This window comes from Somniosus microcephalus, chromosome 27 (assembly GCF_052327205.1).
Source record: "Somniosus microcephalus isolate GS21.2 chromosome 27, FLI_Smic_1.0, whole genome shotgun sequence".
Lineage (NCBI taxonomy): Eukaryota > Metazoa > Chordata > Chondrichthyes > Squaliformes > Somniosidae > Somniosus > Somniosus microcephalus.
Window position 1 is genome coordinate 17,573,872 of NC_141013.1, and position 23,787 is coordinate 17,597,658.

Sequence of the window (23,787 nt, forward strand, 5' to 3'; positions counted from 1 at the left end):
TGCTGCCTGACCTGCTGAGTATTTCCAACATTTTCTGTGATGTATATTTCAGTTCTGTCATTTTCAATTTAAAAACACTACAAAAAGTACCAGTTGACCCAGAGAAGCCCCTGCTCACTGTTGGCAACTGAAGGGGTAAAATGATAGAACACGTTTTTGACCACACCCACTACGAGCAGAAAAAGCTGAAACCTGAAGATTCCTTTACGGTAATACTTAAGTTTATACAGTGCATTATCATGTTACCAAAAAGCTACAATACTTCACACAATTAATTACTTTTGGACTGTAGTAAATGTTAGGTAGGCAATGAAAAATTACTGTAACATTGCCATGATTCGCCAATCTGAGCACAACATCACATTACTTAATCTTAAGGTACAAGTTTCATATCTATAATACATACATACACACAAAGCCTCGAAATATTTCAAAAGATGGCTGGCCCAGGAAATACATAATTTCTCAGTTGCCAGCAGTCTCAAGATATCCAATCAGAAATTACTTCTACTTATACAAGTCCACTTGTAGAAAATATCTTGACTCATGCCAGTTGCAAAAGGGCAATTATTGCCTCTACATAAAAGCTGCACTTGCATCCATGTTGTGCGTGCATTCAAATAATATATTAAAATACAATGCAATGTTCTTGCTGCATATATTGCAGAGAGCACCAATACATCCAAAACTCATTTGTATTTGTGCATGATTCTTCACAAATCAGTATGGCATGCACACTTGTTTTAAGTGACAGATTCTGAAAGTTATTACCCCTCAGCAAGTCACAAAGAAATTGACTCCTCTGGGAACACTATGGGGTGCTGGGGAGTACACATTTATCAGCAGCCCTTCCACGTGTGACATTGTACAAAAGTTCCTGACTTGCAAAATAATCAGGTCAACCTTCAGGTGCCTTGACTTTTGACTGGCTGAACAAAGGCTTTGCAGCTGGCCTCGAGCCATTATTTAAGCCGTTTCTCCCGGCAAAATGGATGATGGGTGCATAGAGAAATGTCCCAGTACGGAGGCAAAACACAAATCTCCCCAACACTAAGCAATGCATAGTTTCTGCCACTGGAGGTCCCAAGAGAGCACTATTACGCCAGCACTCTGGCAAAAATTCAGAACTGCAACATTATAAATTACGACATTTTCTGCTGCGTGTGCCTGAAAGTGATCACCTTGTTTTATTTGATGTTGTGTGCCCATTATTCAAAGTGCCAGTCTCATTCCAGTTCAAGTTTCGCTACCATATCTTGAGTATTTTGTATTTGTTGACTTGGGACACTAATACAATTGCTTTTGGCTCCCTGAAAGCATATCAATAATTGAATGGGCTTCTTGGGAGTGCCAGAACTTGCAAGGTCACCAACACAGAAAAGTTTGAAACTCACTGATGTAGAGAATACTCTTTAGTAACACTGTGAATTGAGAGAGCTACACACAGCTCTTTATAATTCCACTCAAGAGTATGGCGGGTTCGGTTCCCATGACACACTTCAGCTCTTGTAAGAACTAACATAACAGCGCAGACAGGTTGATGGGCATGTCAGCTTCACAAAAGATTTAAACAGGTTGATAAAAAGGTCCACAGAAGATTCTCTCTCAATCTTTGAATGAAGCTGTCCTCATACTGGAAAATTCAACCTTAAAGGTCACAACATTTTTTGATTTGCAAAGCACTAGTGTAATCCCAATTTTGCTAGATGGCATAAAAGTTACAGGTGCGCTTTTTACACCAGTGCAACCAATGCACTAGAAGTTAGAAAACCAATCACTTCAAAGTCACGGTGGAGGCTTGGTCAATTATTACCTTGGGTTCGCACAATATTTGGAAGACTTACCATTTACTGCAAAAAAATTAGCACCATGAAACTAAAAGGTAATTACAACATTGGTTTGGTTGAAGGCCCTTCAGCTTATTTGATCTCCTCTTTCCAGAATACCGCCCCGACTGGTGTTCCAGAATACCGCCCCGACTGGTGTTCCAGAATACCGCCCCGACTGGTGTTCCAGAATACCGCCCCGACTGGTGTTCCAGAATACCGCCCCGACTGGTGTTCCAGAATACCGCCCCGACTGGTGTTCCAGAATACCGCCCCGACTGGTGTTCCAGAATACCGCCCCGACTGGTGTTCCAGAATACCGCCCCGACTGGTGTTCCATCACGGATCCAGCCATTTCTAAACTAAGCCCAGTGTCTTTGGCTTCAACTATCCTTCCTGGTATCCAACACTATTAATCATCTGCATACAGAAATACTTCCTGGTGTTAGTCCTAAATTTTCCCTTCACAACCCCGTATTTATTTGTGCTCTCTTGCCCGGCTGCCCCAGCATTTATGAACTATTCTAGGTTTACTTTCTCTATTCCATTAAGTATCATATGTACGCCTATAAGGTCCAACCTGAGACTCTGGTTGAAAAGCCCTACCTTATTACGTAGTTCTTTGCAGCTCAATCCTCTATCACCAGGGATCAGCCTCACTGCTCCCCTCTAAACTGTCTCTAGGGCCGACTGACCCTTCCATCATGGCAACCAGACCTGCACATAATACTCCATGTGCAGTCTGACCATAACACGGTACCGGTTCAGTATGCTAGAAAGAAGCTAGATTTAGAAAGCTCATTATCTTAGTAAAGAAATCAAATTTGCATTCATAAAATATCTTTCACATCTTCAGGATGTCCCAAAGCAACTCACAGCCAATGAATTACTTTGGAAGTATAGTCACTTGTATTATGCAGGCAAACACAGCAGTTCATTTGCACATAGTATGGTCCAACAAATAGCAGCGAGATAAATGACCAATTAATCTGTTTTGGTGGCGTTATCTGAGGGATAAATATTGACCAGGGCACCAGGAAAATGCCCCTGCTCTTCTTTGTCCATCTGAACAGGTGAAAGGGGCTTCGGTTTAAAATCTCATCCAAAAGGCAGTGCCTCCGACAGTGCAGCAATCCCTCAGTGCTGTATTGAAGTGTCAGCCAAGATTATATGCTCAAAGCCTACAATGGGGCTTGAACTTATGACCTTCTAACTCAAGAAGCGCGATTGCTACCACAGAGCCAAGTATAGGATACTGACAGTACAGTATACTTTCTCACTCTACTTCTGAGGCAGAATGTTGGTGCATTGCTGCTGCCTTCAAAAACAGCAAATACATTCTTAGAAATTCAGATGGCAGTTTTCATTATTAATGATTTTTATAGTAAACTGGTCTGAATGAAATAAGACAGCACAACTACAAATCGGTCAGTACATTATATTTAAACATCCATTTTCATTCTTGCAAGTCTGATGGGAGTGGTACAAGAAGAAAAGATTAAAACAAATCTTTAACTGGGATGGGAATGGTACTTAAAGGTGATGGGTTGTGGAAACAAAAATGTTGAGATATAAATGGTGTCTGCCCTTCTCCTTGTTGCAGCTAAGATGTACTGCTCTATTATTAAACGCAATTGTCTTAAATATAGCCTCAACTCACTTCACGAGCCGACTTTGTTTCTGTTGAAATTTCACTAACTCACCCTGTCGAATCCAAGAAACAAACGGTGTTGGATCAGCATATGCCATGCACTCCATAATGGCATTCTGACCAGCTGTAACAGTTGCATTCTTTGGCCGGGCAATGATGACTACATCTGCAGGTATTGATTTAAATCCTAAAAAAAAAAGTTGGATACGTGAGAAAAAACTAAAACTCATTTTCTTCTTCAAATTTATTGTCCTTTAGCCAAAACAAATTAAGAACTTTAATTGATTTACATGCAACACACTTCCAAAACGTAGATGAAAATGCAGCAACAGCACTTCTGTCAAAAACTCTCATTGTGCATCACTGCATGCATCACATGCATCAGAAATATTTAAACCTGCTCTGCATTCTTGTAAGCACCACTCAGATACTTAATCCCCGTGTGTCATCACGTATCACTTCTGTTCTTCCAAGCACCACTTGCAAATACTTAAACTTGCTCTAACACTACAAAAAAAAACTTGCACGAATTATAAATATACTCTACATCGCTGCAAGCATCAACTGCATGTAATACTTTGCAGGTACCACTAAATCGTCCCCAAAATTAGTCTTTAACCAGCAAATTAAACAGCAATTCCTGTTGTCTGTCCAATTGGGAAATTGCCATTTTCTGCTGCTAAATGCACCCGATCAATATCACCACTGATTGTATAAATAGAGCTTTCTGAAGGAATAAACTAACTTTGAGAGAAAAATCACTAGATCTTGCAGTTTGGTCCTGCTATTCCCTGTAACCCATCACAACAGCGAAATGGAATGCAGAAAGCAATCCACACCCGGTCCCCTCCGGCCTAGCAAAAGAGGCAGAAAAATGTTTTTTGTTCTGCAATGGATTTAGTGATTATTTTTTGCTGTGCGGTGCAATCATTCTTCCCAATATAGTTCCTGAAAGACTGCTTTCCTTTAAGCATCCAACAATTTTAGACGTGTACATTTGCACATAAGCTATTAGCATTGTGCACTTCACTTCCTTCAAGCTATCACAACATATGAATAAATACTATAATTCTCAACTATTATGTTACAAAAGACCAGAGCGTGCAGCTCCCATCATTCAGATGTAATTAATGTTTTTACTTCACCCCTTAAAATATTTCCTGAGAAATGCCTTACCGCACTTATTAAAGAATGTGTTCCAAGTATTAGGCAAATACAAACTGCCCTCTGAAGTCCTTAATTATACGCTGTGTATTTTACAGCATGACAGAACAAACGACTCTATTCACTAGCTTAATTTCTTAAAGATCATTGATTACGGTTATCACAGCTTTCAGTATAAATACCCGATTGCATGGTAAATACAGCTTTCAGTACAGATGGACTAGAGTATTACAAAAAGATCTTTCAACGTAACCACACTAATGCACGATAACGACAATAGAATGAGAACACATTAACACGTAAGGTCAACTTGTAGTTGAACTGCACTACCACCCAGTCTACACAACATTCAGCATAAATCCACTAGAATGTGACAACTAGTTTTCAAAATAAGAACATAAGAAAAATAGGAGTGGGCTATGCGGCCCCTCGAGCATGCTCCACCATTCAATAAGATCATGGCTGATCTTCGACCTCAACTCCACTTTCCTGCCCGATCCCCATATCCCTTGATTCTCAGAGTCCAAAAATCTACCGATTTCAGCCTTTAATATACTCAACGACTGAGGATCCACAGCTCTCTGGTGTAGAGAATTCCAAAGGTTCACAAACCTCTGACTAAAGAAAATCCTCCTCATCTCAGTCCTAAATGGCTGACCCCTTATCCTGAGACTATGCCTCCTTGTTCTAGACTCTCCAGCAAAGGGAAACAGCCCCCCAGCATCTACCCTATTAAGCCCTCTCAGAATCTTATATTTTTCAATGAGATCACCTCTCATTCTGCTAAACTCCAGAGAGTATAGGCCTATTCGACTCAACCTCTCTTTATAGGACAACCCTCGCATCCGAGGAATCAAGAGGGTTGTGGTAAATGCAGATAGATAGAGAGGGATATAATAGCGAGAGAGATAGAGATAATAGATATAATAGTGAGAGAGAGAGAGAGATATTAATTATATGCAGCTCTGCACTGCACTGTATTGATATGAACATACAAAAAATGGCAGACAGGAAACAATCTACTGGTCCATCCAGCTTGTCCCATACAATTGTGATGCCTTGTGCAAGGACGGGGTCAAGGGCGAGTCTGAGGAGGGGGGGGGGGGGGATGATAGCAGATTTGAAAGCAAGGGTATAATACTGGAGGAACGGTAACGGTTTACAATATCAACTAGCATGGGGGCCAGGAATAGAAGTTGAGTGGCCAGTTTAATGTGAATAGGGTCAAGAGAGCAGGAGGTGGGTCTCATGGACAAGATGAACCTGGAGGTGGAATAAAGAGAAAGATGCGAGTTCAGGGCTAGGGCAGGGGGGGAACCTTGGGAGATGTTGGGCTTGGTTGGCAAAGGGAAGGGAGGGATGCAGCAGAGGCAGCTGAATGCATTCTTTGGTTGGTCTCCATCTTAGTGACAATGAGCTCCTCGCAGTTGTTTTAGGTGAGGTTGGAGGCAGCAGGGGAGATGGGTTTAAGGAGACGTTTGGTAGTGCCCTGAAAACACCATTGGGTTATATTTCTGGAGGTTCATCACCTGGTCCTGACCAGTGCTAATACCTTAGGCTCATGAGAAAAGGTCAGATTAATCAACAAAAAGATCAGTACTCTGTCCGATCTAACTCATTCATGGTTGGAAACTCTGTCCTAAATATTTGGCCTTAGCTGGGAAATAATAAAGTGGCACAACAGCACAAGTTTCAAGGCTTTATACAACTGCCCATCGACAACATCATATTTTCATAGCCATGCTCAGTCCTTGGCTCCCCCAGAAGCTAATGAACTACTGTGTGTGTGAAGGATATGGAACAAAGAATTTATTCTATTACCATAATCTGTTTTCCTATTCCTAGTAGGCTGTGAATATTACACATTTATACATGCTGTTTGTGCTCAGCAGCCAACAACACTGTAGCCCATTAAGACTTTACTATTTATGCCAAATTGGCAATAATTAAAATGCAAGTTTAGTACTGTGTTATCAACCAATATCAACAGCCAATTATTCTAATAATGGAAAGCATCAAGTAAAAAAAAAAAAATGGCCTTCTTCCAATAAAAATAAGAAATCTGTTAACTGAGGAGAATAACTGTTTCCCTACAAAATTTATACTTGCAGCTTTGCATACAAAGACAAGAGTTTTTTTGTGCTGTATTGTGACAACATTTATAAAACTACTGAGATGATTGGTGGGGAATCTTCCTTTGCTATCTCTCTTTCTCCCCATCGTGCCTTCCTTCTGGTTCTTTTTTCCCCTCAGTTAATATCTATTTAGTTCTTCATACTTTTACGCTTCCATCCTAGCTCAGATCGTGTGCGCTGCAGAGGTTATAAAGTGAGAGGGATCCAAACCCAGGCTCTGATCTGGTCACTTGAGAAACAGATACGATATTGCTATTTTTCAGGAAAAACTGGGACTGAGATTGGGACCTATTACTTCAATGAAGGCTTCCTGCTGGGTATAAATACAACTACATACTTAGCCACCATATCAATACCAATGTTTAAAACATAGTATATTAAATGCACGACAATAAAACTTCTTATATTATCCCAGTACAACTTTTCTCTGATTTTTGTCACCAACTTCACACCTTTAATAGCAGCACTTCACAATTGGGCTGCAGCCAGTTAATGAGCAGTGTAAAATTTTGTTTTTCCAAGCATGAGGAATCATAGAATAATAGAACGGTTACAGCACGGAGGGCAGCCATTTGGCCAGTCGAGCCCGTGCTGCCTCTCTGCAAGAACACTTCAGCTAGTCTCGCTCCCCCACCCTTTCCCCGTAGCCCTGCAAATTTCTTTCCTTCAGGTACTTATCCAACTCCCTTTTGAAAGCCATGATTGAATCTGCCTCCACCGCCCTTTCAGGCAGTGCATTCCAGATCTTAACCACTCGCTGAGCAAAAAAGTTTCTTCTTACGTCGCCTTTGGTTCTTTTACCAATCACTTTAAATCTGTCCTCTGGTTCTCGACCCTTCTGCCAATGGGAACAGTTTCCCTCGATCTACTCTGTCCAGACCCATGATTTTGAACACCTCTATCAAATCTCCTCTCAATCTTCTCTGCTCCAAGGAGAACAACTCCAGCTTCTCCAGTCTATCAACGTAACTGAAGTCCCTCATTCCTGGAATCATTCTCGTAAATCTTTTCTGCACCCTCTCTAAGACCTTCACATCCTTCCTAAAGTGTGGTGCTCACAATTGGACACAGTACTCCAGTTGGGGCCAAACCAGTGTTTTATACAGGTTCATCATAATTTCCACACTTTTGTACTCTATACTTCTATTCATGAAGCCCAGGATCCCGTAAGTCTTTTTAACTGCTTTCTCAACATGCCCTGCCACCTTCAATGATTTGTGCACACATATCCCCAGGTCTCTGTTCATGCACCCCCTTCAGGATTGTACCATTTAGTTTATATGTTCTCTCCTCATTCTTTCTACCAAAATGTAGTACTTCACACTTTTCTGCGTTAAATTTCATCTGCCACGTGTCCGCCCATTTCACCAGCCTGTCTATGTCTCCCTGAAGTCTATCATGCTCCTCCTCACTGTTCAGTATACTTCCAAGTTTTGTGTCATCTGCAAATTTTGAAATTGTGCCTTGTACACACAGATCCAAGTCACTAATATATATCAAGAAAAGCAGTAGTCCTAGAACCGACCCCTGGGGAACACCACTGTATACCTTCCTCCAGTCCAAAAAACCATTCGCCACTACTCTGTTTCCTGTCACTTAGCCAATTCCGTGTCCATGCTGCCACTGTCCCTTTTATTCTATGGGCTTCAACTTTGTTGGCAAGCCTATTATGTGGCACTTTGTCGAACGCCTTTTGGAAATCCATGTACACTACGTCAACTGCATTGCCCTCAAAGAACTCGATCAAAAACATAGAAGATAGGAGGAGTAGGCCATTCGGCCCCTCGAACCTGCTCCGTTAAACACGATTTGCCTTTAACAAATCCATGCTGGCTTTCCTTAATTAATCCACATTTGTTTGTCCCCGATTACGGTTTCTGAAAGCTTCCCCACTACCGAGGTCAAACTGACTGGCCTGTAGTTACTGGGTTTATCTTTACACCCTTTTTTGAACAATGGTGCACCATTTGCAATTCTCCAGTCTTCTGGCACCACCACCGTATCCAAGGAGGATTGGAATATTATGGCCAGTACCTCCGCGATTTCCTCCCTCAATATCCTAGGATGCATCCCATCCGCTCCTGGTGATTTATCAACTTTAAGTACAGCCAGCCTTTCTAATACCTCTTTATCAAATCAAGTATCTCCACTACCTCCTCCTTTACTATGTCTATGGCAGCATCCTCTTCCTTGGAGAAGACAGGTGCAAAGTACTCGTTTAGTACCTCAGCCATACCCTCTGCCTCCATGCATAGGTCTCCTTTTCAGTCCCTAATCAGCCCCACCCCTCCTCTATTTATATGCCTATAGAAGACTTTGATTACCTTTTATGTTGGCTGCCATTCTATTCTCATACCCTCTCTTTGCCCCTCTTATTTTCTTTCACTTCTCTGACCTTCCTATATATAGCCCGATTCTCAGACGTATTTGCAAATTGACATGTCATACGCGCTCTTTTTCTGCTTCATCATACTCTCTATCGTTTGTCATCCAGGGAGCCCTGATTGCAGTTGCCCTGCCTTTTCCCCCCTAGTGGGAATGTACCTCGACTGTACCTGAATTATTTCCTCTTTAAAGGCAGCCCATTGTTCCATTACAGTTTTGACTGCCAATCTTTGATTCCAGTTTACCCGGGCCAGATCCGTTCTCATTCCACTGAAATTGGCCTTCCCCCAGTTGAACATTTTTACTCTAGATTGCTCCGTCCTTTTCCATAGCTAATCTAAACCTTATGATACTTGCGCTATCAAAACAATACATTTCTAAGTCCATGTAGCTAAATTAGTGGCATTACTTGAAGTACTCCGAGATAAAGGTGACTTAAAGTGACAACTTAATCATCCATTTGTAAGATTTTATTTATTTGTCCTTAGGTTTTGGGCATAGCTGGCAAGCCATCGCTAGCTGCCCCGAGGGCAGTAAGAGGCAATCAAGTAGCATGTGACTATAGTCATGCATAGCTCGGACCAAGTAGGGGTGGTATGTTTCCTTAATGTCCATCAGGAAAGGGATCATTTGGGCTTTTACAACAATCCAGCAGCTTTCACGGGACGTGATTCTTCACAGTCCAGTGAATAGGGGGTTTGGGGAGATGACTTGCCGCAGGTCAATGTTGGGGGTTCATGTGAATATTGAGGCGCACATTCTAGGCCCACACAACACAAGTGTGTTACAAGTGGCAGCACGATGCACGTCATAGACAACAGTCAACACGACGCCCAATTGCCCCATTAGTGTGGAGTTAACCCATGACAGCACTTAGTTAAGCAGCGCAAAAGGACAACATCAAGCGAGAGTGGTGGCACAAGAATAGCAGTCAGCAGACAATAATGTCAACGGAACATTGCAGGCTCAAACAACAGACTCCGACTCACTATGGGCAACGTCTTGGGGAGATCGACTAGTTTGTATGGAAAATAAATAGAGTATTTACTGAAAGAAGTTATGAACATTTAGGAACAGATTTTTTCAACAAAATCAGTCATCTAGCTTTGTATGTAACCGCCATGAATGGATAATATCCTTCCTATTTAATTTCATTTTACTTGCCAGAGACATGTAATTAGATCTACTGCAGACAGAGGCATTTTGGGCAAATTCCCAATGGAGTTCATAGAATAAGCTAGATAATCTAGTCTATGGATCAATAGCAATTCTTAGACTACATTCAATTACATGCTGGTTCTAAAATTTGTTCAGGAAAATTAGGGCCAATAGCTACAGGCCACTATTTCACTAAAAATAAACACACACAATGCTAGAATATTTTAATTATTCATATGTTGTTCTGAGACCACATGCCAAATGTGAATATAAATGTATATAAAATCTAATTATAAACAGTGTGGAAAGGCACTAATGGATCTGAAAAATGGCAAGTGGCATTTGACAGAGTGGACTAGTATGATATCCATCATAGCACAAGTTTAAGGGATGTATTCCTTTTAATTATTTCCATGTTGTACAGGAAACTTTGGTTTATCCGGAGGTTAACTGTCCGGAATGTTCGATCCACCGGCAAAAATCAGGAGCCGTTTTGTTAGCTTTTTTTTTCTTTTCGTTGCTTTTTTTCCCCCCACCAGTCAGGCTCTGCAAGGTCTCGCTGAAGCTGCTGCTAAGCTACAGAGATGCTTGCAAGGTACAGCCGACTGTTTAGAAGCTGAGCAACAGGGTTTGTTGCCAGATACGGAGCTCAAAAGCTCCGTATGTTTCAACATTAGCGCTGGTTTGTCCAGCAGTTTTGATGGGACGGCAACAGCTCGGTCCCGTCGGTGCCAGATATCACAAAGTTTCCTGTATATTGCTTTACAAGTACTGGGCACAGGTTTCTGAAAACACATTTGTTTTGGTGATTTTACTCTAACATTCAAGATTTGTACCTATTCAGCTTAGAACAGATTTTAGTTTCATTTGTTATGATATTGCTATGAAAGTAGATTCTGCTCAGAGATACACGGCACGGTGGCATAGTGGTTAGCACTGTTGCCTCACAGCGCCAGGGACCCGGGTTCGAATCTGGCCTCGGGCGACTGTCTGTGTGGAGTTTGCACATTCTCCCCGTGTTTGCGTGGGTTTCCTCCGGGTGCTCCGGTTTCCTCCCACAGTCCAAAGATGTGCGGGTTAGGTTGATTGGCTATGATAAAATTGACCCTTAGTGTTAGGGGGATTAAAGACGTGGGGTTACGGGGATAGGGTGGGATATGTGTAGGGGTTACGGGGATTGGGTGGGATATGTGTCGGTGCAGGCTCGATGGGCCGAAATGGCCTCTATCTGCACTGTGGGGTTTCTGTGATACACAGCCTTTGTGCGTCTCAATCTCTGGAGAGGGCTGTCTGGAACAGGGAGAGAAAGCAAGATCTTGCTCTCCAATCAGGCGGAAAAGCCAAGACATGAACACAGACTACGAAAGAAAAGGTTAGAGATGTTTAGTTTGGAGAATGTTAACTTGCAAGTGAGCTTAGACCATTATAGGAACAAAATTGTTTTTTTTATTTTTTTATTAAAGGGATAGTAAATACCTGTAGCGCACTGGAAAACTGTATTCTGTTCATTCATATAAAATAAGCCAGCTTGCTCATTTGCAATTGGCCTCGTCTCACTGGAATGCATTTCAGTCTGCCTTCCGAAAAGGCAGAAGAATGCACGTGATGGCCGCATGTGATCAGAGTAACCAATACACACAAGGGATCCATTGTTAAAATTACTGATCATGCCATCATTTAACTAGTTATTTGGCAGTAAAGGTGCTCTCCAGATCGTAGGTAGTGCAAGGTCCTCTTGGTGATGCTAAACCCAAGAGAATATCTACCAACAACCCTTGAAGTTTGTAGCAGCTTGGGCCATCACGATAAATAAGCAATCCAACATTTATTGCAAGAACGTCGACAAATAGCCATGCATGCATACATCTTCATATATATTACCTGATTAAGTCTTAAAAGAACATCCTTCAAGGAATGTGAATATAATTTCTTAACAAATTAAAAAACTTCAACTATAACAGCAGGCTAGAAAAAAAAATTCAAGGTCATCTGAGCTTCGCTTTTTAATTGAGCCAGTCAGACTCACCAACTTTGCTGGACTAGTCTTTTAGAATTTAAATAAGAAACTTAACATTAATTTCAAATCTTACAGGCTGAAAAAAAAAGTAGTTTGGGCTGGGCCTCAAACATGCATCAATGTTGCTTGCTTAGGTTGTACAGTCTTCTAATGTCGCACATCGATTTCAATAACTCATCTTATACAAGAAGCTAACTTCTCAGTTTTGGCCATCGATTCTATTACAGGAAACTCTCGTTTAAACGGCACCTAAATATCCAGAATTCTATATTAACTGGCAAAATTCATACTCCGAAAACAACACCTCAATAACCGGAAATGTTGCCGAGTCCAAGTTTCCCGCGGTGGCCAAGTTAGTCAGTGGGGGTAGTTCTCCAAACTGCCACAACTCGGCTTCTTGCCGCTGTCGGGAGTCCGAGCAGCTCAATAACAGGAGTCTGACTCTCCCGCGCTGCCGGTAGTCTCTTCCGATCCGCCATTTTTCTGTTTACTGTATAAGTTTTGTTTTACTGTTAAGAAATTAGAGTTATGGATTACCCTCAACTGGCAGTACTGTACTTAATCAAGCATCATCTACCATCCATTTAACATTCTGTAGGTGAGTACCCAATTACTGTATACTGCACATTTCTTGATTTTTTAAATTTTTGTTTGTTAAAATTAGCCTCAGTAGATAACCCGCTCCGTCATCCGGAATTTTTAATCAACCGGCACCATCCCGGTCCCGTCGGTGCCGGATACCAAAGAGTTTCCTGTACCTCCTTATGTGGCTCGGTGTCAAATTTTTTCTGATAATGCACTTCATAAGAGCATTAGGAAACATTTTACCATGTTAAAGGCACTATATAAATGCAAATTATCATATTCTATTGTAGGCTCAAGAAATTAACTAACAATTTAGTAAACAAAGGATGACAAACCCCTTATGACCAATTTGAGATTTAATTGGACATTGATGGCTATGGTATTGACAGGCAAGATGTATTTATGCACAGTTAATAATTTTACAAACCATGCATAAATATTCCCGCTTTTCAGGCTAAACTATCCTCTCTGACGTTAAAGTGCTTTACCCTGATTTTCTGCCAGATAGCAAGAGAATCATTCAATTTCACAAGTTAACCAATTTGCTTTGATACCTAACTGAAAACTAGACAATCAGTTGATATAATTGAGAATTTGCAACATTCCCAAATGGTTTCAATAAGCTCTGATAAGGAAAGAAGGATTTAAGGAAGGAAGGCCCCCCAAGTGCTTCGCTTTTAGAATACGGTCGCTGCTGTTACTTCGACAAACTGCCCTCTGAAGTGGTCTAGCGAGCCACTCAGTTGTAACAAACTGCTACGAAACACAATAAGAAGAATGAAACTGGACGGACCACCCGGCATCGACCTCGGCCACGGCAACGGCACACCCAGCCCAATCGACCCTGCAAAGTCCTCCTCACCAACATCTGGGGACTTGTGCCAAAATTGGGAGAGCTGTCCCACAGACTAGTCAAGTAACAGCCTGACATAGTCATACTCACAGAATCATGCCTTTCAGCCAATGTCCCAGATTCCTCCATCACCATCCCTGGGTAGGTCCTGTCCCACTGGCAGGACAGACCCACCAGGGGTGGCAGCACAGTGGTATACAGTCGGGAAGGAGTGGCCCTGGGAGTCCTCAACATTGACTCTGGACCTTGTCCTCACCAATCTACCTGTCGCAGATGCATCTGTCCATGACAGTATTGGTAGCAGTGACCACCACACAGTCATTGTGGAGACGAAGTCCCGTCTTCACACTGAGGACACCCTCCATCGTGTTGTGTGGCACTACCACCATGCTAAATGGGATAGATTCAGAACAGATCTAGCAGCTCAAAACTGGGCATCCATGAGGTGCTTTGGGCCATCAGCAGCAGCAGAATTATATTCCACCACAATCTGTAACCTCATGGCCCAGCATATTCTTCACTCTACCATTACCATCAAGCCAGGGGAACAACCCTGGTTCAATAAGGAGTGTAGAAGAGCATGCCAGGAGCAGCACCAGGCATACCTAAATATGAGGTGCCAACCTGGGGAAGCTGCAACACGCATGCTATAGACAGGGCTAAGCAATCCCACAATCAACAGATCAGATCAAAGCTCTGTAGTCCTGCCACATCCAGTTATGAACAGTGGTGGACCATTAAACAACTAATGGGAGGAGGACGCTTCATGAATATCCCCATGCTCAATGATGGAGGAGCCCAGCACGAGTGTAAAAGACAAGGCTTAAGCGTTTGCAACCATCTTCAGCCAGAAGTGCAGAGTGGATGATCCATATCGGACTACTCCAGAGGTCCCCACCATCACAGAAGCCAGTCTTCAGCCAATTCGATTCACTCCACATGATATCAAGAAACGATTGAGCACACTGGATACAGCAAAGGCTATGGGCCCTGACAACAGTCCAGCTATCGGGTTGAAGACTTGTGCTCCAGAACTAGCCGCGCCTCTAGCCAAGCTGTTCCAGTACAGCTACAACACTGGCATCTATCTGACAATGTGGAAAACTGCCCAGGTATGTCCTGTCCACAAAAAGCAGGACAAATCCAATCCGGCCAATTACCGCCCCATCAGTCTACTCTCAATTATCAGCAAAGTGATGGAAGGTGTCATCGACAGTGCTATCAAGCTGCACTTACTCACCAATAACCTGCTCACTGATGCCCAGTTTGGGTTCCGCCAAGACCACTCGGCTCCCGACCTCATTACAGCCTTGGTCCAAACATGGACAAAAGAGCTGAATTCCAGAGGTGAGGTGAGAGTGACTGCCCTTGACATCAAGGCAGCATTTGATTGAGTGTGGCATCAAGGAGCCCTAGTAATATTGAAGTCAATGGGAATCAGGGGGAAAACTCTCCACTGGCTGAAGTCATACCTAACACAAAGGTGGTGGTTGACGGTCAATCATCACAGCCCCAGGACATTGCTGCAGGGGTTCCTCATGGCAGTGTCCTAGGCCCAACCATCTTCAGCTGCTTCATCAATGACCTTCCCTCCAACACAAGGTCAGAAATGGGGATGTTCGCAGATGACTGCACAGTATTCAGTGCCATTCACAACTCCTCAGATAATGAAGCAGTCCATGCTTGCATGCAACAAGACCGGGACGACGTTCAGGCTTGGGCCGATAAGTGGCAGGTACCATTCGTGCCACAGAAGTGCCAGGCAATGACCATTGCCAACAAGCGAGGGTCTAACCACCGCCCCTTGACATTCAACGGCATTACCATCGCCGAATCCCCCATCATCAACATCCTGGAGGTCACCATTGACCAGAAACTTAACCGGACCAGTCACAAATACTGTGGCAACAAGAGCAGGTCAGAGGCTGGGTATTCTGCAGCGAGTTTCTCACCACCTGACTCTCCAAAGCCTTTCCACCATCTACAAGGCACAAGTAAGGAGTGTGATGGAATACTCTCCACTTGCCCGGATGAGTGCAGCTCCAACAACACTCAAGAAGCTCAACACCATCCAGGACAAAATAGCCCGCTTAATTGGCACCCTATCCACCACCTTAAACATTCACTCCCTCCACCACTGGTGTACCGCGGCTGCAGTGTGTACCATCTACAAGATGCACTGCAGCAACTCGCCAAGGCTCCTTTGGCAGCACCTCCCAAACCCGTGACCTCTTCCACCTAGAAGGACAAGGACAGCAGGTGCATGGGAACACCACCACCTCCAAGTTCCCCTCCAAGTCACACACCATCCTGACTTGGAAGTATATCGCCGATCCTTCATCGTCGCTGGGTCAAAATCCTGGAACTCCATCCCCAACAGCACTGTGGGAGTACCTTCACCACACACTGCAGCGATTCAAGGCGGCAGCTCACCACCACCTTCTCAAGGGCAATTAGGGATGGGCAATAAATGCTGTCCTTGCCAGCGACGCCCACATCTCAAACAAATTTTTAAAAAACCATGGCAACCATTGCACATAGCTAGATCTTAAACAGTTACCAAGATAAATGGCCAGTTCATTTTTTTAAATTTTTTTTTTAGTAGCTCTGGAAAACTCCCTGTTCTTCAAATAGTGTCATGGGATATTGTACATCCACCTATGCAGGTAGATGTATAACATCCACCTATGCAGGTAGATGTATAACATCCAATTCAAAAGACGGCACCTCCAATAATGCAGCACTCCCTTAATACTGCACTGAAGCATCAGCCTAGGTTATATGCTCATATCCTTTGAGTTCAGGGTTCCCTGCTCTTGATCATCATCTAATCACTTCTTCTGGAAGGTACATGTTAAAATTCAGTAAGGACACGATTAGCCTTGGCTATGATGATATACACGATTAAGCAGCCTGGCAACACACACTGTTTGGGTGCACACAAAGGGTGGCCAATTGTGAAATACAGGACAGCTGCAGGCACCTGCTGAATGGTTCTCCAGTAAGAGGTACAGTAGTGTGTTCAGGAGAGGAAGGGAGAAAATGTTTCTATAGGTTGCAAGAGGAAGACAAGACTGAGAAAGAGAAGAATGAGGGAGGTTATGAGTACCACATTTTGACATCTTAGGAAAGGCGGCAAAGCAATGAGTCTCATTTCAACAGTGAGAAATCAGTGAGGAGGAAGAGCATGTAGTGTTTATTTAAACTTCAGGAGGAACAAAGAAAAGTTCAAAACATGATTTTTAAAAAAAGACAAAAGTTGATGGCTACAGGGGAAGGAAAGATCATCTATTTAACAGGATTTTTCTTGCACCCTATCCAGGAAACCACTTGAATTGTTCAGTTTTTCAGCACAAGAGCTCTGTAATTATTATTATCCTGATGGCAGCACTTCTTTGCGGTTAACCCCTCTAACAGTATGAACATCTAAAGGCCTCCCCAGTAATACATTGGATAGCTGTGGTGCTGGCAGAGGGCAGTCATGGTCGAAGTATTTGAGAATGGACTGTAGCATTGTAATTTTTCAAAGCATGGTCAGATGGTACAATCGGCATCAATGGAAGAAACACCTTTTTTTTCCAGCAACCTAATTATTTATACAGGAAACTTTCTGGTATCCAGCACGGACGGGACCGAGCTGGTGCCGGTCTATCAACATTGCTGGAGAATCGAGCACTATAGTTAAAACATAGGGAGCTTCTGAGCTCCGTATCTAGCAACAAACCCTGTTGCTTAGCAACAGCTTCAAAACAATCAGCACAGCTTGCAAGCGTCTCTGTAGCTTAGCAACAGCTTCAGTTAGACGCTTGCACAGCAGAAATGAGTTTTTTTAAAAAGTAACAAAATAAAAAAATAAAAAGTTATCTGAACCGACTCCTGAATTTTGCCGGTTAACCGACATTTCCGGTTATTTAGTGGCCGGTTAATCGAAAGTTTCCTGTATGTATATAAACTTGGTATGCCTGTACATAATGTTTGTTAAGCACACATCTTTGTATCCCATTGTTCTCACGTGTGGGGTCTGGCAATTTTGATTGAACCAAAATTTCAAACTACAAGTTTCTTTTAAAAAGTCACAACCAAGTAGTTTGACCACATAATTTGTTGATGCGTGCCACCCAGTGGGAGGGGCTGTGGATTCTCTCGAACTTCTGCACACAGCACACTGCTGATCTGAGCTGGCCATGCAAGATCAGCCTATTCAAAAAAATCATTGGAAAGTGACCTAGAAACAGATGGTCGTGTTTAGATAAGGCACAATGTAATGGCTTCCGAAGTGTCAATTTAGGCCCATCAGCTCGGTGTGGTGGATTCTAGTGTGTTAACTCATGTAGATGTTGGACAACATGGATTCTGGAATTTCAATCCAGTCTGGTTAGCTGAATGGGATGGGGTCAGAGGTCAAATATTGAATTTACTGTGTGTCTAAGAATAATGATAAAGCAGCAGCAAGATCAGAGCATTTCCAAGTGGTCCTAAGTACCAACATGGGATTCAAAAGTAAAACCCAATTTCATTATCTCATCACAAATGGCCACTAAAATTAAGAATGTTTGTGGTTATAGTAAAACCATATATTTTCTACACTGCAATATATATGAAACATAATTCTGCAAGTTGGCTAGTTTTAACAAAAAAAATTACTGACAGCAGTATGAATGAATTTAACCTGTCACACTGCTCCCATTACAGCATTCTATTTATCACATTCAATTTTAGAAAGATGCTTAATACAATCTACATGTTCTCTCTATTAATGTAATTGCATTAGTGTCCGCTGTGGGTCAGTGGGTAGCACACTCGCCTCGGAGTCAGAAGGTTGTGGGTTCATAGTCGCACTCCAGGGACTTGAACACAAAGCTAGGCTGACACTCCAGTGTAGTACTGAGGGAGTGCTGCACTGTCGGAGGTGTCGTCTTTCAGGTGAGACATTAAACCGAGGTCCCGTCTGCTCTCTCAGGTGGACATAAAAGATCCCATGGCACTATTTCGAAGAAGAGCAGGGGAGTTATCCCCGGTATCCTGGCCAATATTTATCCCTCAACCAACATAACAAAAACAGATTATCTGGTCATTATTACATTGCTGTTTGTGGGACCTTGCTGTGCGCAAATTGGCTGCCGCGTTTCCCACATTACAACAGTGACTCCACTTCTAATTATTATATTCCTAATGAGAAATTAAAAAGCAGAGATGGAGCGACTTAGGAAAGTGTGAAAATGTGCCTTTAAAAAAAAATTGAAATAAAGGCCAAATACAGAAAGAAACAGCAGAAAACATGTCTGCAGAATTCCTCGGAAAATATTCCCAGTGGTTACAGAGTCAGTGTTTATGTAGTCAGTGGAAGGGCACCTACTTTACATGGGGCATGGCGCAAGCACCACTACTAGTACATCTTACATTGATATAGCACCTTTAATGTAGAAAAATGCTCCAAAGCATAATTAGAAAAGGACACTAAACCAAGGAGATATTAGATGGGGTGACCAAAAGCTTAATCATACAGGTGGGTTTTAAGGGGGGGGGGGGGGGTCTTTAAGGAGGTCAAGGAGGGGCAAAGGGGTTTAGAGAGAGAATTCCAAAGCATGGGGCTGTTAAGCAGCCGATGCACAGCCTCCAGTGGTAGAATGAAGGGAAGGGGGAATGCACAAGAGGTCAGAATTAGAGGTCTGGAGAGTTGCGTATGGGGTTGTAGAATTGGAGAAGGAAATTAAATAATTAAAAATCAATTATAGTTAATTTTCCTCGCGGATTTATGAATGTATACTATTTAAGAAAGGATTTGGTGAAAATACATTTTAAATAAGCTTTTTTTAAACCTAAAACCATGTAAGACTAGAAACTTGTATATCTTGTTGAGCATTAAAATACACAAACTAACAGCAGTTATTTTTGTTCTGCTACACAGATATCAATATGGATTACATAAAAATTTCTAGTCAATACCAGTTAAATGCATTAAACGTCCACAGGTTCCGTCTTCCTGGCAATCCTGCAAACATCCATTAGGCAGCAAAGTAGAAACATTATTTACCTTCATTTGTATTAGATTATTCTACAAACACTAGGTTTTTGTTTAAGTGTTATATAACCTTAATTATGTTTTTTTTTTAAATCTCCAAAAGAAACTACTAAAACAGCAGCTTACAATCCTACAGTTCGCATCAAGAATTTACTCTTGCAAATCTACATTTACAAAATTGCTAGAAACTGCAAAACTGGACAGGGAAGAGGCTAATTTAAAATTTGGTCTGAAAGTATACCCACCACACTGACCAGCTACCAGATACGCTCCACATAAATCTCCTTGGCTGACATCACCAAACATGTTCCTTTGAACACTTCCAATACAAAAATAAGTTTTTGTCTCTATGACGAACCACTTCAAATATGATTTTTTTTTTTTTTTAATCAATATGCATTAGATTAAGACAACTGCCACATAGAACAAATCTAAGAGCAGTGCCTTATAGGCAAAGCATTAACCCCTAGAATTTCCTCTCCTATAATTTTATATTGTAAAATGGACTTTAAAACATAAATCTTAACTTGATGATTCTACAGTGTTCAGTGTTCTATTCACAACTTTTCTCAATGAAGCAGCCCACACATGCCATCAGCAGAATCTGGACAAGATAACATTCGTGCCACACAAGTGCTGGGCAATGAATCTCCAATTAGCAAAGGCTCAACCACCAGTCTTATGGACCTTCAATGGCATCATCGTCGAATCCCCAACCATCAAAATCCTGGGGTCTACCATTACCCAGAAGTTTAAATGGACCAGCCATATCAACAACATGGTTACAAAAGCAGGGCAGAGGCTGGGAACTCTTCAGCGAGTGGCTCACCTCCTGACCCCTCAAAGCCTCTCCACCATCTATAATGATCAAGTCAGGAATGTAATACAATACTCGCCTGGTTGGGTGCAGTCGCAACACCATCCAGAACACAGCTGTCCACTTGATCAGCTCCCCAACACTGAGCTCAATTTCTGTCCCCTCTAGAACTGATGCACTGTGGCTGCAGTATGTACTGTCTGCTGGATGCACTGCAGCACTTCATCAAACTTACTTCAATAGTACGTCCAAGCCTGGTGACCTCTACCACCCAGATGGACAAGCACAGCATGATCATGACAACACCAGCAGCACCAAGTTCCACACCTTCCTAACTTGGACAAACATCACAATTCTTTCATTCTCAAACTCCTGGAATTCCCTACATAACCCCATTCTAGGAAGACCAGACTGAAAGGACTGCAGTGGTTTAAGGAGATGGCCCATCATCACTTTCTCAGAACAACTAGGTTGGGCAAGAAGTCACCCAAATCCCATAAACAAAGTAAAAACAAAAATTGTAGAGTTACACAGCACATGAACTCAACTAAACTCCATTTTGTGATGCTGCTTCACCAATTAACATTTTTACACAACGTCTGTTGAAAGTGTTTATCAATTTTCTGTTGTGCCTTATTTTGGACTGCATTAGTCAGCATTAACAAGAGATGATGGGATTAGACACGCCACAGGACACATGAATTTACAGTGGATGGTTCACATATTATGCAAGCACTAGCATTAGAGCAAAAGTAACAAACCAAAAACAACCCCCCCCCCCCCCAATCAATTCCACAGCATTTTCCAGTTTCAGAAACCCTTTCTAGAACTGATACAGTACTTAAACAGCATGATCAGAGCAGACCTGGATTTACAGTTTCTAATCTATCCATATACTTAGATTTTACCATTATGTAATGAAATACCTCTTTAATCAACTCGGTTATTACAATCCTTCTCTAAGAACTTTGTTTTCACCGATTCCAACTAAAGTTCCAGTTAAAATCAACAAGGATGTCAGACCTCAATAAGATAAACCACTGATAAGTACTAACCTTTTGTCAAATCCCTTGAACATTAGGTTTTGACAATAACAAACTAAAGCTTTGCCACTATTGTTCTGCTTTTGACAGCTTATGTGTCTTCTGTTTCTCAAGCTTATCGAATAGTCAAAAAGAGCTATTTTTCCTATGGCATAGTGACAAACATCCATAATACAATTAATTCTATACTTAACATGGACCCATCGTACAACAATAAATATCCATACTGTAAGAGTAGCCAAACCTATGGTTACTATAAGACCTCCCTAACAGCTGTCTGAATGTTGAATGTTTAACAAAAGCATTTTATTTATTTATTTATTTTTTTTAGTGTAAATGTTTGTTAGACTCAAAGAATAGATTTCAATTCTGATATTTACAATAATGAAAAAAATTGATTTTCATCTTCTCCAGGAAAAACTATTGCTCTTAACCAGCTTTGATATTAATTCAGTTTTAAGTGGATTTCCTTGTAATGTTATAACAGCTGCATCACATTACCTTGTAATACAGTGAGAGTAGCGTCCTGACTGTAGCGCTTCCGAACTGCATTTGTTGCTACGCAGCGATATACTCCAGCATCACCCTCTTGCACATCGACAATTTGCAGAATTCCATTTGGGAGGACAATAAATCTGAAAAACAAATCCAATCTTGCTATAATTTTTAATCCATGATCCAAAGGAATGGATTTTATAATACATCACACTATTCTATATGTTCCATATATTTATACAATCAGAATATTCAGGGGCGATGCAACTGAATTGAAATTAGATCATTTAAATCTACTCTTAATTCTGGCCACTTTAAAAATAATTGAATCCTACCAACAACTTTTGCTTGTTTGGGATGCAGTGCTACAGATGTGAAAATATTTTATTACTTGAATAAACATTTAATTTTACCATACAATGCACTGCAGTATCAATAACGCTAAATAAACCAGATTATTTAATTGGTAAGAAATTTTACAGAGCAATAGACCAAGAAACTGAAAAAGTTAGTTGGTTGTTTAAGTAGGCATTACACATGGAATTCTTGGTGGCTTGCAACCACTGGCAGGTTCTTTATGAAAATGTTCTACTGAAATCCTAAAAGTTGTGAATCTTTGGAATTCTCTACCCTAAGGGCTGAATCGTTGAGTACATTCAAGGCTGAGACGTAGATTTTTGGACTCTAGGGGAATCAAGGGATATGGAGATCGCGGGGGAAAGTGGAGTTGGAAGATCAGCCATGGTCCTATCGAATGGCGGAGCAGGTTAGAGGAGCCGAATGGGCGACTCCTGCTCCTATTTCTTAGGTTCTTATATAACTTGGTGCCTGCCATCTGAAGCCAGAAAAAAACACTTGCATTGATTTCTCCTCGTGATATTAACAGAAGGCCCCATTTATGGCAGCAATCAAAAACCAAATGAATGCATAATACAATCCGGTCTGCTACTGTAAAAACAGTACTGTTCCAAAGAAAAACAGTTTAAGGAACATACATTTTGATTTCTTTCCAAAGATCCAAGTCACACAAAGTGCAACTTCTGAATTTGATTTCCGATCACTAACATTTGTGGCAGTCAAAAACATGCCCACCATGTTTGGTTGCCCAAAATCTTCCCACACCTCAGACACTGATGGCTTTAGAAAGAGAACTTGCATTTATGTAGTGACTTTCACATCCTCAGGACAACCCAAAGTGCTTCACAGCCAATAAATTACCTTTGAAGTGCAGTCACCGTTATGCAAGCAAACATGGTAGGCAATTTGTGCGTAGCACTGGGAGAACGCCCCTGTTCTTCAAATACTGCCATGGGATCTTTTATAGCCACTTGAACAGGCAGACCTTGATTAACATCTCACCTGAAAGATAGTACCTCCAACAATGTAGTGCTCCCTCCGTACTGCACCGAAGTGTTAGGCCAGATTATGTGCTAAAGTCCTTCCAGTGGTGATTGAACCCACAACCTTCTGACTTAGAGGTGAGTGTGCCATCATGGAATCAAAATGGCACTTACCAGCAATTACTAGAGCAGTGTGTCCTCCATAACTGTAACTGCTTACAGGTGTGTGTGTGTCTGTGTCTGTGTGGGAGGGGGAAAAGAGATCAAAGAAATTAAATAACTTTTTTTCAAACTGC

The 23,787-nt window shown here is 41.8% G+C and overlaps 1 protein-coding gene across 1 annotated transcript in view; it reads right to left on the bottom strand.

Annotated features, from left to right (window-relative positions):
* Positions 1-23,787, bottom strand: part of igdcc4 (immunoglobulin superfamily, DCC subclass, member 4) — a 131,640-nt gene that overhangs the window by 61,449 nt on the left and 46,404 nt on the right. The window contains exons 4-5 of the mRNA XM_085968588.1: positions 22,158-22,291; positions 3,530-3,664 (exon numbers count right to left, since the gene is read on the bottom strand). Coding sequence (XP_085824714.1) covers positions 3,530-3,664; positions 22,158-22,291 — 269 coding nt within the window. The remainder of the gene's footprint in view (positions 1-3,529; positions 3,665-22,157; positions 22,292-23,787) is intronic.